At 40.6% G+C, this 19,139-nt stretch overlaps 1 protein-coding gene across 1 annotated transcript in view; it reads right to left on the bottom strand.

Annotated features, from left to right (window-relative positions):
• The window catches only part of C5 (complement C5), a 78,105-nt gene that overhangs the window by 13,396 nt on the left and 45,570 nt on the right, over positions 1 to 19,139 (bottom strand). The window contains exons 23-33 of the mRNA XM_060014226.1: positions 18,136 to 18,225; positions 16,899 to 17,111; positions 16,354 to 16,429; positions 13,375 to 13,534; positions 11,589 to 11,684; positions 10,123 to 10,294; positions 8,104 to 8,309; positions 6,548 to 6,700; positions 6,253 to 6,318; positions 5,049 to 5,130; positions 3,992 to 4,040 (exon numbers count right to left, since the gene is read on the bottom strand). Coding sequence (XP_059870209.1) covers positions 3,992 to 4,040; positions 5,049 to 5,130; positions 6,253 to 6,318; positions 6,548 to 6,700; positions 8,104 to 8,309; positions 10,123 to 10,294; positions 11,589 to 11,684; positions 13,375 to 13,534; positions 16,354 to 16,429; positions 16,899 to 17,111; positions 18,136 to 18,225 — 1,363 coding nt within the window. The remainder of the gene's footprint in view (positions 1 to 3,991; positions 4,041 to 5,048; positions 5,131 to 6,252; positions 6,319 to 6,547; positions 6,701 to 8,103; positions 8,310 to 10,122; positions 10,295 to 11,588; positions 11,685 to 13,374; positions 13,535 to 16,353; positions 16,430 to 16,898; positions 17,112 to 18,135; positions 18,226 to 19,139) is intronic.

Genomic DNA, 19,139 nt, shown 5'->3' with positions numbered 1-19,139 from the left:
CCGGCTTATAAAAATTTAACCCCATTCTTCACCAAATTAACAATTTAGAACAAAATATAAGGCAACTTGGAACTGAAATGTGACATCTAGCATCTCCCTAATTGGATGGGTGAGTGTCACCAGAAGCAGAGAGCTCTGGCTCACAGATGCAAATACTCTGTCAACATGATGGAAAAGGGCCTCCTGAGTGAAGAGTGTCTATGAAAAGTTGCTGGAGCCTTGATGACTGGTTGCCATGGTGACTGTTTCAACCGTGGAACAGAAACCTTCCTTTCAAGAAGCCCTTTGCCTGCTGCCAAGGACAGCAATCTTTCCCAAAGGCATTTTGTTCCAGGAGAAGGAGAGAAATGAAATCCTTTTTTCTTTTCTTATGAATACAACAGAGAAGTTGTAAAAAGCTAAATACACGAAAGAGACCCTCTGAACATAGAAATTGTGTGCTGGCATTTTTTAAATCAGGAGAGTGTATATTTGAAGGCAAAGAATTTCTCACATGAATAAGTACTGCACAGTTACATTTGGAATTTATCCAACCCAGCTTCAGCATCACAGAGCCAAAAGCATGTTCCACCTGGTTTTTTGAACATTTTGTCCCCGGTTTATAAAAACCAAAGGGTAGAATATGCAGTATTACATCTCTGTTGCTATCTTTTATATATTAACAATCTGGAACTAGGCCTCCTGTCAATGAATTCAAATGAACAAGTTTTTGATGAGAGCCTTTTAATGTATAGCAGAGTTGTGGAACTACCGGAAGGCAATTTGGGATCAGATAGTCCAATATCCTTAGTTTACAGAAGAGGCCCAGAGAAGTAAGCTGATTTGCTGAAGGTCATGTGAGTATTTCATGGCAGAGGCTGCCCCACAGGTGTCCAGCTCCACTATCATAGAGTCCTTGTGCCCACTCAGTGTACCTCCCTGTAGGTCCCACACATTGATTCTAGCTTTGCCCAGAACAAGTTTGCTCATACCTCCCTGTGACAAGTGCTATGGGTTTAAACAGTGATCACACCCTGTCCTCTAGAAGAGAGGTACCCAAGAGTGGGAATGGCAGGAAGCAAGCTGCCTGGGAAAGGGTGACCTTAACAGGACCTTAGGGAATGAGGAAGGGTGTGTGAGGGGGAACAGATGGCAGAGACTGGCCAAGGAAGGAAGGAGGGACTTCGAGTGGGCTAGCTGATGAAGGAATCCTGAGAAGAGAGTGACTGAGCTAGGGACCACAGACAGGGCTGCAAAATGCTGGGAAGGAGGTGGTGAGAAATTCTGTGCTATTCCTCAAGGTCAGTGGTCTCAGATGACACTAACTGAAGGATGTGGTTTAGAAACTGGACTGGGCATCAGGGTCTGGGCTTTGAGGTCCTAGCTCCGCCTCTAACTCTGTGAGAATTTGGCCAGTTACTTCACCTCTTGGGGTCTCAGTTTCTTTACTTCTAAAATAAGAGGATTACTATATCATCCCTAAAATCCTTTTCAGCTCCAATCTATGACACAACTCTATGGAATTTCTAGTTTACCCATACTCAGTGCTTTGCATCATGTGTGATTATAAGTAAAAACAGCAAAATACCAGCCAGTTGTTGAGAATAGGAAGAATTAAGGAAACAGAACAGAACAGGAGGTACTAAGGGGTGGTGGAAAGAAGGAAGAAGCCTGTGTTCTAGTCCTGGCTCTGCCATTAACTGATTCACTCTGTGTGATCACTAAAGTATATATACATATTTTCAAAAACCTATATTTTCATAAACGTTTTAGGATGGTGGTTTGGTAAGCAGAATAATGGCCTCCAAAGATGTCCACCTCTTAATCCCCTGAAGCTATGAATTTGTTACCTTACATAGCAAAAGGGACTTGTAGGTGTGATTAGGTTAAGGATCTTGAGCCATGGCGATTCTCCTGACTGATTATCTGCGTGGGTCCAATGTGATCACAGGGGTCTTTATAAGGGAAATAAACAGGAGAGTCAGAGAAGGAGGTTACGGTGATGGAAGCAGGGGTCTGAGTCAGAAAGAGATACTGGAAGATGCTGTGTTGCTGGCTTTGAAGATGGAGGGAGGGGCAACAAGCCAAGGAAAGCAGGTGCCTCTGGAATCTGGAAAAGGCTAGGACGTGGATTCTCGCCTAGAGCCTCCAGAAGGAACGTGGCCCCAATAACACCTTGATTTTAGGACGTCTGACCCCCAGAATTATAATACATTTGGGTTGTTTTAAGTCATTACAGTTATGGTAAATTGTTACTAGCAGCAATAGGAAATGAAGATAGTGGCCAATTCAGGCCTTGGAGTTAGTTTGCTAAGGGCTCAGCATCCATGGTTCTTAGCCCTGGCTACCGTTAGAAGAACCTCCAGGGGTGAGCCTGGATGGAGTTTTGCATAGTTCTAAACTCTCTCCAGCTGAATTCAATGTGCAACCTGACTTGAGAACCACCGGCTGGCTGATAACGGCCAGGGATTTTACTGGGTGAACATGATTTTTCTAAGTAAAAGTGTGGAAGCTGCTTCTGAGAGAATCTTTTGCTCTTTCTTTTCCTAATACCTACATATCATATCTTTACCTTTCTGGAAGACAAATTAATATTTTAGTGTTTGAATTAGAAAAAGGCCAAAAATGGGAGAGAAAACTATATATGAGCAAAACAAAGCTGTTCTGTACAGTAAGTAGCTATTTAATGGAATAAATTGATACAGCCACTATGGAAAACAGTATGGAGGTTCCTTAAAAAACTAAAACTAGAACTACCATATGACCCAGCAATCCCACTACTGGGCATATATCCTGAGAAAACCATAATTCCAAAAGATACATGTACCACATTGTTCACTGCAACACTAGTTACAATAGTCATGACATGGAAGCAACCTAAATGCCCATCGACAGATGAATGGATAAAGAAGATGTGGTACATATATACAATGGAATATTAGCTATAAAAAGGAATGAAATTGGGTCATTTATAGAGACATGGATGAATCTAGAGATTGTCATACAGAGTGAAGTAAGTCAGAAAGAGAAAAACAAATATCATATATTAACACATATATGTGGAACCTAGAAAAGTGGTACAGATGAACCGGTTTGCAGGGCAGAAATAGGACATAGATGTAGAGAACAAACGTATGGACACCAAGGGGGGAAAGTGGCGGAGCGGGGGTGGTGGTGGTGGTGCTGGGATGAATTGGGAGATTGGGATTGACATATATATACTAATATGTATAAAATGGATAACTAATAAGAACCTGCTATGTAAAAAAATAAATTAAATAAAATTCAAAAAAAACAAAACAAACAACAACACATGAATGGATGAAGAAGATGTGACACATATATACAATGGAATATTACTCAGCCATAAAAAGGAACAAAATTGAGTTATTTGTAGTGAGGTGGATGGACCTAGAATCTGTCATACAGAGTTAAGTAAGTCAGAAAGAGAAAAACAAATACCGTATGCTAACACATATATATATGGAATTTTAAAAAGCGGTACAAATAAACCTAGTGGCAGGGCAGGAATAAAGACGCAGACGTAGAGAACAGACTTGAGGGCACGGGGAGGGAGGGTGGGGAAGAGGAAGCTGGGATGAAGTGAGAGAGTAGCACTGACATGTATACACTACCAAATGTGAAATGGATGGCTAGTGGGAAGCTGCTGCATAGCACAAGGAGATCAACTTGATGCTTTGTGACGACCTAGAGGGATGGGATAGGGAAGGTGGGAGGGAGGCTCAAGAGGGAGGGTATATGGGGATATATGTATACATATAGCTGATTCACTTTGTTGTACAGCAGAAACTAACACAACATTGTAAAGAATTTATACTCCAATAAAGATGCGAGAGAAAAAAAAAGAATACCTGCTATGCTTCTCATTAAAAAAAGCGAACAATTTTGCATCTTCTGGACATTCTTATAATTCAAAAATATTTGAAGAAATAATACTCTGGCAGAAGTGAGACCCTGAAGTCTACTCTCCCCTTGGTGGAAACAGGCTCACCTGGCACATGCCACTATGCGCTTGTATTCTGAGTTGCTGTAGCTGCGGGCTGGCACACACAGCAAACAAACAAGCAAACAAACAAACAAAAATAAGAGTAAACCGTTTTTAGCTGTTTTGCAACATGTCAGAACAGAATCATTAATGAGCATGTCTCTAAACACACTTAAAAATGATTTGTGATTTGGTAGTTTTCACTTTTGATGATTTTAATGGAGATTCGTGGCTACTGACAATCCCAGGAAGTCTTAAAACCATTAGAACAGTTCTCTGCTCTCCAAGAACTTATAATTTAAGGAAGGAGTCATTTAAGGTAAATATGTGTTGGTCACATGTCTGGGGGAGGTAGCAGAGAGGAAGAGCCGACGCCTGGATTTGCTGGTAGTTGGAAATTTTCCTGCAGGAACAGGCTTCTGAGCCACAAACAGAAGCTATCAGGGCAGAGGGTAAAGGAGAACTGGGGTGTGCAAGTGGCCTTGCTTCTGGACTGGGAGGGGAGAACTAACCCATCAGAAGAGGGATGAGAGGGCCACAGGTTAAAAAAAAAGGCACATTAAGAAAGGATCATAAGTCCTGGAGAGATCAAGTTGAAGGTGGGGGCAGAGAAATGTGCATTTGCCAAACTCCTTGGGATACAGAAAGGGTAAGGGATGGAAACCCAACAGAGTGATGAGAGAAATTCAGGGCCCAGGAATGGAACACTGACACAAAAGTAACAGAAATTCAAGTTTCTGAAATTAGACCCTTCTGTGGCTTTACAGCTAGTTACATTTTTTTTTTATGCTTGTTACATTCTTAAAGTAATTTTCAGTCAAAACAATTTCTGGATCAATAGCGGATACATTTAGCTTAGATATTGTTATTTAATATCAAATTCCAACTATTATTAGTTACCTGTATTATAATAAATGGCAGTTATGTTTACTCAGATGTCAACCTGTTAAAGAATTTGAATAAGAAAATTGTTTTTTGATTTAGCATGTTTTTCCTAATCAGGGAAGCTCTTTGGCATTCTTTATGCTTAACCAAAATTATAGTGTAAATCATGATGTTTTACCTTCAATTTGCTGAGTTTCAATTTTCAAATGGAAGCTGCAAATTTCCTCAGAGGTACTGGTTTTGTGAAACACAGTTTTTACCTATATTGGGACAAGTAAACAAGAGTATTCTGTTTAAAACGGGGAGTGGAAAAGGTATTATGGCAGTACTGCGGCTAGAAATGAGATGCTTAAAGTATTTTCACCACCCAGTGCAAATGGTGTACGTTAAAGACCATTTTCCCAGCAACCGGACTTCCAGCAAACTCCACAATTTGAAACATAGCTGAGAAGCCCAAGGTAAGCAAAAAACGATCTCTGTCCAGTCAGAACCTTGGTCCAAATCCCACGCAGTCAAATCTCACTCTACAGCACCTCACTCTACAGGAAAGTTTTTAAGACTTTCATCCTTGTGCCTGTACACTAATTTTACAGAGAACACCACAAGGTCATGAAGTATGGTTTTCTTCAGCCCACAAACCACTGTGGTAACAACAAATTATAGGTATGCGTGGAAGGGCAGGGGTGCTGCCAGAAGTAGGTATAGTGAGAGTGACCAGAAGTGACAGAAAAGTGGACCATCCATCTCCCCACCCTCACGCAATCTTAGAAGCAGTCTTTGAAGGAATAAATGTACTAAAGATGAGCACACAATTAAATAATCAACAGAATGTTAACTTATGCTCCGAATACATAGTTTATTTTATTTGAGGCATTTGGCAGTTACACGTTTTTCTAAGCTATTTATATGTGTCCATGCAATCTATGGTTAAAAATAGAAGAAACTTAAGCCCTTACATATCCATCAATCCCCGATGATGCTGGACAAATGAGGTGAGACTACGTTACTAACCACCACATCCATGTATATACACGTATGAGTGTATACATACAAGTCACATGTATATATACATATATAGACATAAAAATTATTTATCTCTCTATATAATTATATATATATATAATTTCCACAAATACACAGACTACATACATATAAAGATTAATATGACCATTTTCAAAAAGAAATTGTGGGGACAGCTACCAAGATAGCTAGAAAGAATGATAAATGACTCTTACGTCAGTCATGGTTACCCAAGCCCAGATTTCTGTAACTTTGTGGCAAAGTCCCTAACTTTCTTTTATGTTACTTAGTACAAGCTGACACATAACCCCAATTAAGTCACACATAACCCCAATTAAGTCGGCTCTCCATGAAATACTCACATGCACTGTAGCCAAGCCATTGTTTTGTCCAGTACTTAGGACAACAAGGTCATCATTGAAAGGCACCTGGAAAGATTTTTGCGTTCAATATTATTTCTCATGCTTATTTACTTTGCACAAACACGGATTTGTAGGCTGTGGACAGTAAGAACTATTTCCAGTTACTTGTATGTTTAAATATACCTTAAAATAATCTAAAATGTGGTAATTAGAAAAATACGTATTAGCATCTGTAACAGATGATTTCAAAGGTCCCATCCGATTATAAAATACTATAAAAAAATCCTTTATTTACCTCTACTGGCCTCCCAAGGAAATTCTTCTCTGTTATCTTATAATAGTGGAGGTCACCTTTATGCTTGTAAGAAACTTTGATATCCATGTTCAAGTGGAGTTTTTTAACCAGGAGTGAATACTCTGTCAGGCCCTCGATGGCATTAATTGTATCCTATCAACAATCAGCAAGGCACAAACATAGGTTTACTTATTTATGTACTCTCTGTTTACAAATACCCTTTCTTATGAGAAGGTGAGTCAGCATTGCCTGGAGATGAAACTCCAGCTGACTGAGTGAAACTGGTTAAGGGTCCCCATGTGGAGGTGGAAGGAAGATCGTCCCCCTCCCCCAATAAGGATGCTGCTGTTAGCAGGGACAGAAAGGCTGTGTGGCCTCAAGTCCAGGTTCTCTACCTGTCCTGAGCACGTGACTTCAGGCAAGTCACTCTTTGCAGAATACCTCCAACTCCTTGCATGACAATGTATCTCCATCCCATCCTTAAGTCTCAGCTTAAATATCCGCACAGTGAAGCCATAAAGAAGCTCCCCCTTCTCATTATTCTGTTTTAATGTTCTTCCCTTCTGCCCTTTAGAGCATTCATCTCAATTGGTAATATTTTTATGTAGAGTTTATCATTGGCGTCCCCCCCTGCAATATAAGATTCATGGGGGCAAGTAGTATATTTTTCTTGGCATCCATTACATTTAGTAAGTACACACACATGGTAGCTATTCAACAAGTATTTGTTGAAGGAATAAATGGATGAACTTAATTTTTCTGGACTTCATCTTCTTCATCTACAAAATTAGGAAATGTGGCTGGATCAGAGATAGCAAATTTGTGGCTACCCTCTCTGCCCACGTCCATGCAGCCAGTGCTAATAAGCGGGGTCCTCTCTTCTCTAAGCCTCCGGTTGTACCCACGATGAAACCATTTGCCTCCTCGGATTAGATGATCACTAATGTCACCCTGAAGGACCCCTCTAGCTCTAAATTTTATATACATATACACACACACCCTGTCATTGTCCAAGCATCCAGGGAACAGGGAAGATGCTAACATTTGAGATAAACTTGAATGTAGATGTACACTAAACAACTGCATATAGTTATAATGTAAAATATACATACTTAAATGAGTTTACATTGGTAGGTAGATAGATAAACATGTTAGTAATCAGTATTCCTCTCACCTTTTATTTGTTTTGTGGACAGAAACATCAGTGCCTTTGCAGGGCAGCTGCTGTTCCTTACATAGGAATTAACTCTCCTAGCCCTTCATGGTAATTAAGAATCATAAAGGAAGTACTGGGCTTAGAGTCAGGAGACGTGAGTTCTGATTTTGGCTCTGCCACTAACTCCCTGAATGAACCTCCTGAGGCTGACTTGCTCCTCTGTATAAGAAGGGTGTCAATGCACATATCCATTAGGGTCCTTGATTCTAGTCCTTTATTCATATCTTTGGTATGCTCCCTTGGTGACAGAAGCATGGAGGTCAGAAGGAGTGTGGAATGTGTGGTGTGGGAGGCACTAAAAATATCTCCAGGAGGATGGACCCTGAGAAAGAAACATTACCTGGGTCGAATAAAAGCCACCTCCATACCTCTGCTCTTCTGATAGCCATTTGATGATTGGATTAACGTAATTCATGTCTTTCAAGCTCAGGCTGGTAAGTAAGGCATAGGCCGTGGTTTCTACCATGTGTGCTGTGCTGGTATAACGTGCAGAGCCGTCTTTCTGTTGAAGATCATCTTTCCAAAAACGATATATTGGTGGATTACCTGAACATCAACAAATCACACTGGTAAATATGATGAAAAGTGTGAATTTGGTATAACAATTCTAGCAAGTTTCTAGAAGTTTCTTCCGGTAGTGGCCTTCTGGTTTCCAGAAATTTTTTACTCTTTTGTAAGAAGAACTTTCTCAAGGTGACCAATACAAACAAGGTCCCTTAACACAGGGCTCTTTTAACCTATAATGGAAAAAATCTAAAAAAGAATGTATATATATTTATATATATAAAACATATGTATTTTACGTACATATATAAAATTGACTATAGTTCCCTGTGCTATCCAGTAGGACCTGGCTGTTTATCCATTCTATATATAATAGGTTGCTTCTGCTAATCCCAACCTCCCACTCCATCCCTCAAAATTTTGATGTTATCTATTTACACATCAGAATTACCTGATTTGCATGACTTTGGACAAAATGTTTTCCCTCACTTGTGGAGGCTGTATTTAGAATGAAAGTTTTGGTTTTTAAAGATACTTCCAGATCAAACATTATTTGAATTATTAAGTTCCTTTCTAGCTCTTAAATTCTATGATTTTATGATTCATTTCTTACAATACCCAAGACATTTCTTTTGTGTTATTTGAAAAGTATTATACAAGTGGTTTCGAGGTATATGTTAAGAGTCAGTCATTTTTAAATGATGACAGAAGTCAAATTTTGTAGATAATGATAAATCTCATGTAAGATTTATTAAACTTTTAGAAAACCTTAGTCAGGAGACGGCTCAGAAGTGCCCAACCATGCCGGTGCTGGTCTAGGCACATTGGCCAATGACCACAGCTCCTCTCTATTTCTTTACTCTTGACCCATAGGAAGCAATATCTTTACTTTGTAGTCAACCTGGTACAATACAAGCTAGGTCATGCACTCTCCTGGGGCTCACACTGGCCCCCACAGCACCTTGATATGAATGAGACTCAGGCACCCCTTGCTCAGGGTAGAAGCTGACTCAAACCAGGGTGCATGGATGGGGGAGCAGAGCACAGGCTGGATTTCAGCCTTAATTCACCTGCTTGCTTGGGTGCTTTGAACATTGCACAACTGTATACAGGAGTCCTGCAGAGCTCCAGTAATGACCTCCAAGGTCCTACATGGCACTCCCTCACGCTTTCCTTCCCTGACATCACTTCTTACCCTCATCTCATTTCTCTCCAGCCATACTGGCCTCCTGGCCTTTTCTGGAGCACCAGGCATGCTCCTACCTCAGTAATATGCAAAGTTGTTTCTCCACCAGGAAATACCCTTCCAGAGAGCCACTGGCTTGCTTCCTCACCTCCTTCATGTCTTGACTCAAACACCATCTTCTCAGTGAGGCTTAAGCCTGACAACCCCATCTAAAATTACAACCCACCCCCTCGCCCTGTGTCACTTCCCTGCTTCATTTTTCTTCACATCAGTCATCACTAAGCTATTCAGTATATTAAATGTTTTAGCTATTTATTGCGTTTGTCTCTCCCTAACTAGAATGTAAGCTTCATGAAGGCCTGAATTTTTTTTTTTTTTTTTGTCTGTTGCTTTATCCCCAGAGCCTAGAACAGTGCCTGGTGCATAGGAGGTACTCAATACTCAATACACATTCATTCCTTTGTTGAATTAAGGAATGGATAAAAATGTGCTGAATGAATGACTAAGTAAATGAATAACAGCGCTTATTCCTTTGTACTGTGATGATTTGTTTCTTGAGGGCAGGGATGGTGTCTCACTCCACTATGCATGCCACCACCCCTTCCCCAATTAGCAGACGCTACATGCCTAGTAGACACTTGCCGAGTACCTGTCAGGAACAAGTCATACCTTTAACCAAAGCTTCCTTCTTCAGGGCTGAGACAATTGAACGAAACTGTGGGTGTGTTTTATCTCCCAGGGAAAGAGCAAAAGCAGCGATGGCCAGTGTAAAAGTACTCTTGGTCGAGAGGGTATTTTCAAGCAGAAAGGTGTCAGCTTTAGTTACAGCTGTGCTGACTTTCTGGAAACAAGAGCAGAAGATACCTAAGTTTCTTTGTCAAGCATCGGCCTATCAACTGATGGGACCTGCCCCCAGATGGTGCCACTCTGGGGCAGGCAAGGTGAAGGGTGGAAAGAGAAATGACCTAATAGAAATGGATGGTGTCTCCCTGAAGCAAATCCTTCCGGGAGAAGGAGCAGAGTGTAACCTGGAAAGTGAAAACGAGATTGTCCACATCCAGTTGTTTTAGTTTCTGAATCCTCCCCTCCTCGGTAGAGGTTTTTCCACTGAATTTCTGCTTCCCATAGATCTAGCCTCTGGGAAGAGGAAGCACCAAGTATAGACACAGCTTTCTCCATTCCCCCCCAGCATAGCTGAGACAGATTCACATTTTTCAAAAGGAGTTTTAGTAACTAAAACCATCAGTAGCAGAAAAAGAGCCAAGCTGTCAAAGTACTTTTTGATCCTAAGGATTCCTGGGAAAATAGTCTTTATGACTTTGTCCTGAGACGACTAAAGTAGTTATTTTGGATAAGTGGATGAGGAGGTGGCATGGTGCATCGCTGCTGACATCTTGCCTGGTGCATTCTCTCCCAGCACCACTGCTAACTTCTCCTTGTTGATTATTTTGTCTTGCTGGATATATATATAAAACAATTCTCTTGAACTAAACTAAACGATTATTTTGTTTTGTGGTTCGAGTCCTATCAATCCCCTTGGGTTTTTCCATCTTGGTTCTGTCTGCTGGTTTGAAGGACATGTCTAATTTACTTCCCAGATCAGGGTCTCAATTCTGTTAACCTTTGGAATCTTCTATATTGATTCACTTAAGTGGATCCTCTCCTTCCTCCCTTCATCTTCCAAGCAAATGAAACAGCACAACCCAAGGCAGCAAACGTGGTATGGGGCATCCTCAATAGTTCTGTGATACAGAGTACCTCAACACTCTGTATTCCGGGTTATAGAACAACAGTCACATACGTGGCATAAGATTTAGCAGAGGTAAGAGTAGGAAGCTGCAGACACGGGGTCATTTTCTCATCACAGTCAGAAGTTATCTGTTCTAATCACAGCTCTACGAGTCAGTAGCCTGTGACATGGGACAATTAAATTCACCTTTCGTACAGGCCTCAGCTTTCTCAACTGTCAATGAGTGGGTTGGACTAGATGTTCTCTAGTATCTATCATAATTCTGAAATCCTTAAATTCTGGAGTTAAAGTTATTTTCAAGCCCCCCTCTTACCTTCCCCCCTCCCCCCAAGAATATGGTATGGAAAAAGACCATGGGTGTTGGAGAAAGAAAACTCTTACTTACCTCCAGAGGGCATATATCAAAGGCCTTTCTAATTCCAATCACAGCAAAAGCTGTAAGATATAAAGTTTTCTCTCGGGCTTCAATGGGCAAGGTACCCTAAAAGTAAGCAATGTTTAAAAAGGAGAGCAAACTGGTGTCTTTAAAGTGAAGTGACCTTGCTCTAATCTTTATTTTGGACCTACTCTCCTTCTCTCCCTTCATGCACTCTAGTTGGACTGCTTGCGTTTTTTCAAAGCTCTGAGTCTTACATGCTTTCACTTGCTTTTCTCTCCTCCACCTCTCTACCCTGTAGCTCCACTTCATACCTCTTTACCACGTTCAAGTTCACCCTCTCCTTCTAGACCCTGTTAAAATGCCACCTCCCCTGAGAAGCACTATTCTGCCTCTGTTCTCCCACATTTTCTCCTCTTAGGGCAGTGACGTTCCTATGCAATGCTTCCAAGACCTTCCAGTAAGTAACCTTCACTTTTTTCTCCAGCTTTATTTTGTGCCACTCACCCTCTGGACTTCTCGGCTCCAGCTCTTTTAATGAACCACCCTCTCTCTACTTCAAGATAACAGGCATGATGTTTGCTCCACTTGCAACACTCTGCCTGCCTCCCTCCTACCTAGCTCCCAGGGACCTGGTCAACCCATTTTCTCAACTCCCCCAATCTAGGTTAGAGTTTCCTGCTTTCAAAGAAACTGTATTTCCCTTTTCTTAACATGAATCCCACACTTGAAATCACTTACTCAATGTCTGACTTCTCTGCTAGACTGTAACTGCCATGGCCTCAGTGACCACACCTGTTTTGTTCACTGTTATGTCCCTACCATGTAGCACTTTGTACACATACAATACATACTTACTGAATAAATAAATGAACACACACACTTCAATCGGTTAGAGTTATTAGCATTTATACCCCACTTTCCCTACCAGTGTGCGAGCTCCTTTGTGGCAGGGATACTCTGGTCCATCCTTCCCACTCTTCCTCCCCCATGGTGCCCCAAATAGGCCCTTGCATGTTTTAGGTGCTTAGTGAATGGTTGTTGAATGGATACGAATAGATGGATGGATGGGTGGGATCTTAAAAAAAATTGTTGTAGTATTTTACTCTTCAAATAGCACCTAGATGATGTCAGTTGCCCCCATTTCTTGTGTGAGTCCTAATTGGTCCTAATTATGGGACCCCTGTCAGCCAAGAGGCTGCTTGTGCCTGATATGAAAGGGATTGGATTGGGGCAGGCAAAATAAATAAATAAATAAAAGCTGTTGGATCCTAAAAAATACATTCTAGGAGTAGAAGATGTTGCAGCAGTATCTTGCAGAGGTTTTGCAATTCAAGCATGTAAGTGGATTCCAATTTCAAACAACACTTTGTTGTACTTTTAATAAATTGACCCCACTCTTTCTAACAGAGTGTAAATAGGATCCCTTCCATGTTTCACAACAACATCTCGCAGTCTTGACCTGTAAGAAGGCTCTGAAGCTCAAGTTCAGATTCATACCAAGTGTACGTGGACAAATTAGCACATTTTACCCGTTCTGAGATCACTAGCACTTGTACCCTGTGACCCACTAATGCCTGTTACACCAGGTGTCCAAGATCTCACTCATCTGACCTATGCTGAATTGTCTGAAGAGCAGGATGAGAAGACCTTTCAAATTCTTTGTACACAAGAGAAGTTTCTTGCAGGATTGCATATATTCTCCCCTCTCTTTTTCATTCTTATAAAATGGATGAGAACACAACTCAAACTTGTAAATAAAACTATTGCTCATCTGTGCATTTGGTTTCCTTACCTGTAATTTTATTGGTTGATAGTCGGAATTTTCCTTGAATGATCCATTTTCTAGTTGACAATTCTCAACCAGCCACAGTAAAGAATTACAAATTGAATTTTGTTCCTGATCTACATATTTACTTACTTGTCCAAGTACTCTTAAAGCAAAAGCTGTTAACCTTTGAGACAAAATCAAATAAATAAACATTTAGACACTGAATCCCTGTTGGCTTTCAACTTTCAGTGTGTTTTAGTTCATACAGTGTTTATTCTTGAAAAGAAAATAATGTGTTTTTTTTTTGTTTTTTTTTTGTGGTACGCGGGCCTCTCACTGTTGTGGCCTCTCCCGTTGCGGAGCACAGGCTCTGGATGCACAGGCTCAGCGGCCATGGCTCACGGGCCCAGCCGCTCCGCGGCATGTGGGATCTTCCTGGACTGGGGCACGAACCCGTGTCCCCTGCATCAGCAGGCGGACTCTCAACCACTGTGCCACCAGGGAAGCCCAAAAATAATGTTTTAAAACGCACAATTCCAAAGTAAGTTGTTACCATTTCACAAGGGCAGGAAAGATTTCAGGAAGATCTCCAAAAACGATCAAATGTGAGCAGCACATCTTCTGTGACTGCAAATTTGTTAGCTTGTACACAAGCTGAAAATTGATGCCTGATGATAAAAAAATTCTTCTTTCTCTAAAGTTAAAGACAATAGTGTTGAAACAAATAGTTTTGTGTTAAAGCACTGACTCATGAACATGAGATATGGAGGAGCGAAATCATAAAATTCTAGATTGTAAAATTTGTACAAGCTATCTGATCTAAATCCCCGTCTGAGGTCTGAATTCTCTTCCCCAACATCCGTGGGAATGTTTATCTCTCTTCCCCTTGAACCATGTTATTGATGCAGAACTCACCACCTCCCAAGGAAGCCCTAATTATTATGATTACTTAGTCAAAAGGCAATTTCAGTCTCTACTGTCTCTCAAAGAATATCAGAGGGGGTCTAAATACTTCATGACCCCATGTGCCCCTTATGCCTCCTTTCCTCCCCTCCAATTCCTTCACTCAGCAGCCCAGGAGGCAGAAGCCCTTGAGACTCAGACCACTTGACTCTCTCCCTCACTTTAAAATTTTGTTTTCCTTTTCCTTTTTAAAGGAATATTATTCTCAGTACTTTTTGTATCTTCTCTGTATTTCTAAAAAAAATTTTTTTGGAAAGTATTCAGGTGTTGGCCATTTTCTTCTATGTATGTTTATCTCCAAAGGAACTCATGGAGTTGGGCCTGGGGTGGTTGGGTCCAAGTGTTTCTATGTTTCTGGCTGAACACCATCCACTCAGTCTTGCCCAGAATCTTGAGAGGCTCTGGGGGTTTCCTGAGAGGCTATTGCATATTCTCATGGGGATTTCTGTTCTCCAGGCATTTAGTTTCCAGTTCCTGCTGTGGTGTTTTCCAGTCTGTATCGATCTCCACTCCCTGCATCCTGGGTTTTATCCTCTGGTTGCCATACTCCAGGGGCCTGTGTGTCTTTCAAATGTGCTACCCACACAGGGTCAGACCCACTTCTAAGGTACAATCTGTGAAACGTGGTGACTGGTTGGATGTAAAGCCAAAAGGAAAGGGAGGAGTCAAACTTGGTCAGTGGAGGACAAAGTATTGCTGTGCACTGATTAGGGGAACAGAGGAACAAAACAATGAATTTGGCATGGAATGTGTTCAAAGGGCTTTTGGCTCCCAAGTCCACAGAAATATGGATCTGGAGCTAAGGAAAGAAGATAGGCCTTGAGACGTGATTAGAGAATCATCTGCATAGGAATTATGGAAGTCATGGGCAAAGATGAGATTGTACAAGGAGAGAGTCTAGAAAATGAGGGTCAAGGATAAAATCCTGGGGACTCTCAACAGTTAAAGGGCATAATTTAAAAGACAATTATTCTAGATTGTAAACCCCTTAAAAGTGTTTCATATAGTAGAACCTACAAAGTACCTGTCACAGTGTCTTTAGTAAATATTTTGGCAAAGCATGATATTATTCTTTGAAAATAAGTTGCCATATGGATTTGTTAATTCAGACTGACTTTCCCTCAAATAATCAGAATTTTGGAAGTTATTATGCTTCACCAATTAAGTACTTACAGAGCACCTACTATATGCCAGGTACATACCAGGCACTAGGAATACTTGAAACTGCCCACATAGAGCTTACATTCTAGTGGCGAGACAGACAATAAGTGTGATAAGTAAGAATGTTAGTGATAAATTCTAAAGAGTAAAGGAAAGCTGGGGAGAAGAATATGAAGTGTTGGGATGGGAATGGCATGCTAGATAGAATGATCAACAGAGGCCTCATTGAGAAGGTGACTTTTGGTAAAGACTTGAAGGAGGTAGCTGAGTCAGCCATGCTGATACAGGAAGAGGGGGAAGAGGGAGTAGTCAATGCAAAGGCCCTGAGGTGGAAGCATGGCTGGCATGTTCAAGGAACAGCAAGAAGGCCAGTGGGGCTCGAGTGGAGTGAAAGAGAGTAGTAGGGGATGTAGTTGGAGAGGTGAGGTAGGGCTAGACCATGTAGGGTCTTGTAGATCACAGTAAGAAGTTTGGTTTTTACCCTGGGTAAGATGGGAAGCTCCTGAATGGTTTTGTGGGACGTGACCTAACATGTTTTAACAGAGTCCCTCTGGCTGCTGTGTTGAGTATAGACTGAAAAGGGGCAAGGGCTGATGCTGAAAGACCAGAGGGGGCTAGTGTCATAATTCAGGTATGAGATGAGAATGGCTTGGACCAGGGTCGTGGGCTGGGGTTGGTGAGAAGTAGTCAAGTTCAGGATATATTTCGGAGGTGCAGCCAAAAGGATTTGCTAGATCAGGTGTGGCTTGTAAGAGAAAGAGGGCAGTGAAGAATGACTAGGCTTTTTAGCCTGAGCAACTGGACAGAGTTTCCACTAAGGTTGTTATTCTTTAGTTAATTAACAACTTATGGAAATGTAAGTCAAAACTTTCTACTTACCAAGTGCTAGCACTTCCACCCTTCCACATGCTGTAAGAATAGTCAGCATTTCTGAAGGACATGATGCTCACCATCCCTAAGAGGCACCAGGGAAAGAACACAGTGCTTCAATGACCCCCATTTCTACTCAGAGAGTGCTTTATTAGCCCCTGGGAACACTGAACTTCCTTTGGTGTTGGGCAGCAAGCACATGCTCTGTGGCCAACACTGAACTTCTCAAAGGAAGTATATGAATCGCTTGAATTGGGAATTATCAAGTAGAACATTCTGAGCTCATTCAAGAAGGAAGGAAGTACTCTGTAGAGTTTGGAATGCAGGTGTCTTGTATCTCATCCAGGCGTTTTAGTAAGTTAAGCCAAAGCGCTCCAGCAAACAGTATTTATTTGTGTAATAGAGTCCACCTCATGAATTTTTTTTTTTTAGCTGAAATGCTTTTACAAATAAGCTTTTGTATAATTCATAACTTAAATATTAGTTTAATCAAACTATTAGTTTAAAAATCACAAGATTTTAATGTATAATATGTGAAATAGTTTTTTTCTTACCTTCTTTTAATTTTTTCTTCAAGTTCTGTTTTTGAGTTAATGAGTTAGCAGAAAAAATGTTCCAATTATTTCCTGCTTCCAGGTAGTGAAAAACATAGAATACTGGGACAATGCTCATCAGTTCTGCCTCTGCATTCCCTTTGGGGAGGTGGGTGAGGATATCAATGCCTTCCTGACTCAGAACTGCAGACATGACCTCACCTATAAGAAGTCCTGATACAAACAAACAAGCACACAAACAAAAATCATAGGTACAATCAACTTCTGTCAACTTCTGAGTAACAGTACATTTTAAATGGAGATAAGAGCAACCATCCTTATCCTTTCCTTTTTATCTAGGCAGCTGAATTACTTCTCAGAACTGGGGAGAGGAAAAAAATTTGATTAGAAGATGTATTTAAAAGAAACACCAAAAGCAGGCTTAAAAATACCACTGCAATATGGGGATAAAATGATGTAATACAGTGGGCAGATTACAGCATAGAGGACATGGCAAATTAGTTGCCATTCAGCCTGAAAGCTTTAGATATTGTAAACTCTATGAATCAATCGCATCCACGAAGCGAAGCTAAGAGTCTGAACTGTGAACACTCTGTGAGTGCTATGAGAGCTCTGTCTATAACTCATCGTGAGACCCTGGGAAAAACACTTTCTTATACATCTAACTACAGAGTTGGACATGATTAAAAAGGTCTTTTCCAGTACTAACATTCTGTGATTCCAAGGTTTTATCTAAGATAAAATGTAGTCAGGACATTCTATTATTCTGATGATGCGTCATTGAATTTTTAATGGCTGGAGACCAGGGATAAAACCTGCTAAAGACACCACTTCTACAAATGTACTGGCACTCTAAAAGAGCAGAGCTGCTTTCTTGGGGCCATTTGCAGGTCATAAAGCCTTCTCTGGAACAGGACTGGCCACTAGGCTAATAGAAAGTCCTTTAAATCTGGACGCAGCTGCACTTTCGTTTTAGAGAGGTCTTTGGGCCAATGACAGCCCTCACCCTCCATCATGGGAGCATGCATCTCCATTCAAATCAGGCCACTGGAAGAAGAGAGTTGGAAGAGTGGTTAGGGATTTGAAGGTGGGAGTAGGAATAGGGTACTCCCAGAGGTCCCCTATTGTACATGCAACTGAGTAGAGAAGAGGAGAAATAGGATAATCATGAGAATATTTGATTTTTGTTTGAAACACAAAGTGAAATAAGAAATAAAAATGGCACTTGTTAATTTACCTTTTACACTCACAATCCTTTTGACTTTTGTTTTGGGGACCAAATCCAATGGTAACCTGTATGGGAACTCCTTTCGTCTACTAATGACGCCTGAAATTTAAAAGAAAATTATTAGATTTACACAGAGTTCTTGAGGGAAGACTATTTACAGATTATTTATAGTATAACTACTTTCAGGGAATTTTAAAAAAAATAATAGACTCTTTTATAACAACAATATTAAAATTTAAAAGGGAAATTTAAAATAATCAAGGATTTTTTTATCAAACCCTAGGCTTATATAATCTCATTAAATAAAGCATTAACGTTGACTGTTAAGCTTCCTGGTCATTACACGATAGGAAATAAATAGGTTATATAAATCTTATTCATCAGTAAAAAGGAGCATGCTGTTTTGTCCAAAGACAGAAAATTATTCCCGGAACTGAAATCTAAAAATAACTAACAAGTAATTCCTTAGTCAAGGAAATGTGAAGATTAGCTCCATTGGGAAGCATGCCCTGAAATCCCTTCTACCTTCTCCTCTCCATCTAACTTAGACACTTTTTCTTTCAGCACAATAACAGAGTTTAAGCTTGCTGTATCAGAGCATTTTCTACTGTAATCATTGGTTTATTTCATGAAAATGATAGTATTTATCATTCTACTGATAGAATACCAAGCACACTGCTAAGCTCTTTGAATGCATCATTACACTGGATCCTCACAACAACTCTATGCACTGTGTCTACTATTATTATTTTAATTTTATAGATGAGCAAACTGAGGCTTAGAAAGCAAATTACTCAAGGTCACAGAGCTAGTACAGATGAAGCTGCATCTGAACTCAGGAAGCTTTACTGCCAAACCCATAGTAGTCACCACAAAGAGACTCCTCCTCCCATTGTCCTGCTAAGAAAGCTCTCTGAGGGCAGGAACCATTCTTATTGAACGCTGTGGTCCCAAGCACTTAGTCCCTGGCACATGGTAGATGCTAAAAAAAAAAACTAGTGACAGTTTGCAAT

The sequence above is a fragment of the Delphinus delphis genome, chromosome 6 (genome assembly GCF_949987515.2).
Source record: "Delphinus delphis chromosome 6, mDelDel1.2, whole genome shotgun sequence".
NCBI classification, from domain to species: Eukaryota; Metazoa; Chordata; class Mammalia; order Artiodactyla; family Delphinidae; genus Delphinus; species Delphinus delphis.
Note: the sequence above shows the minus strand (reverse complement) of the source record. Positions and strands in the feature narration are given on the sequence as shown.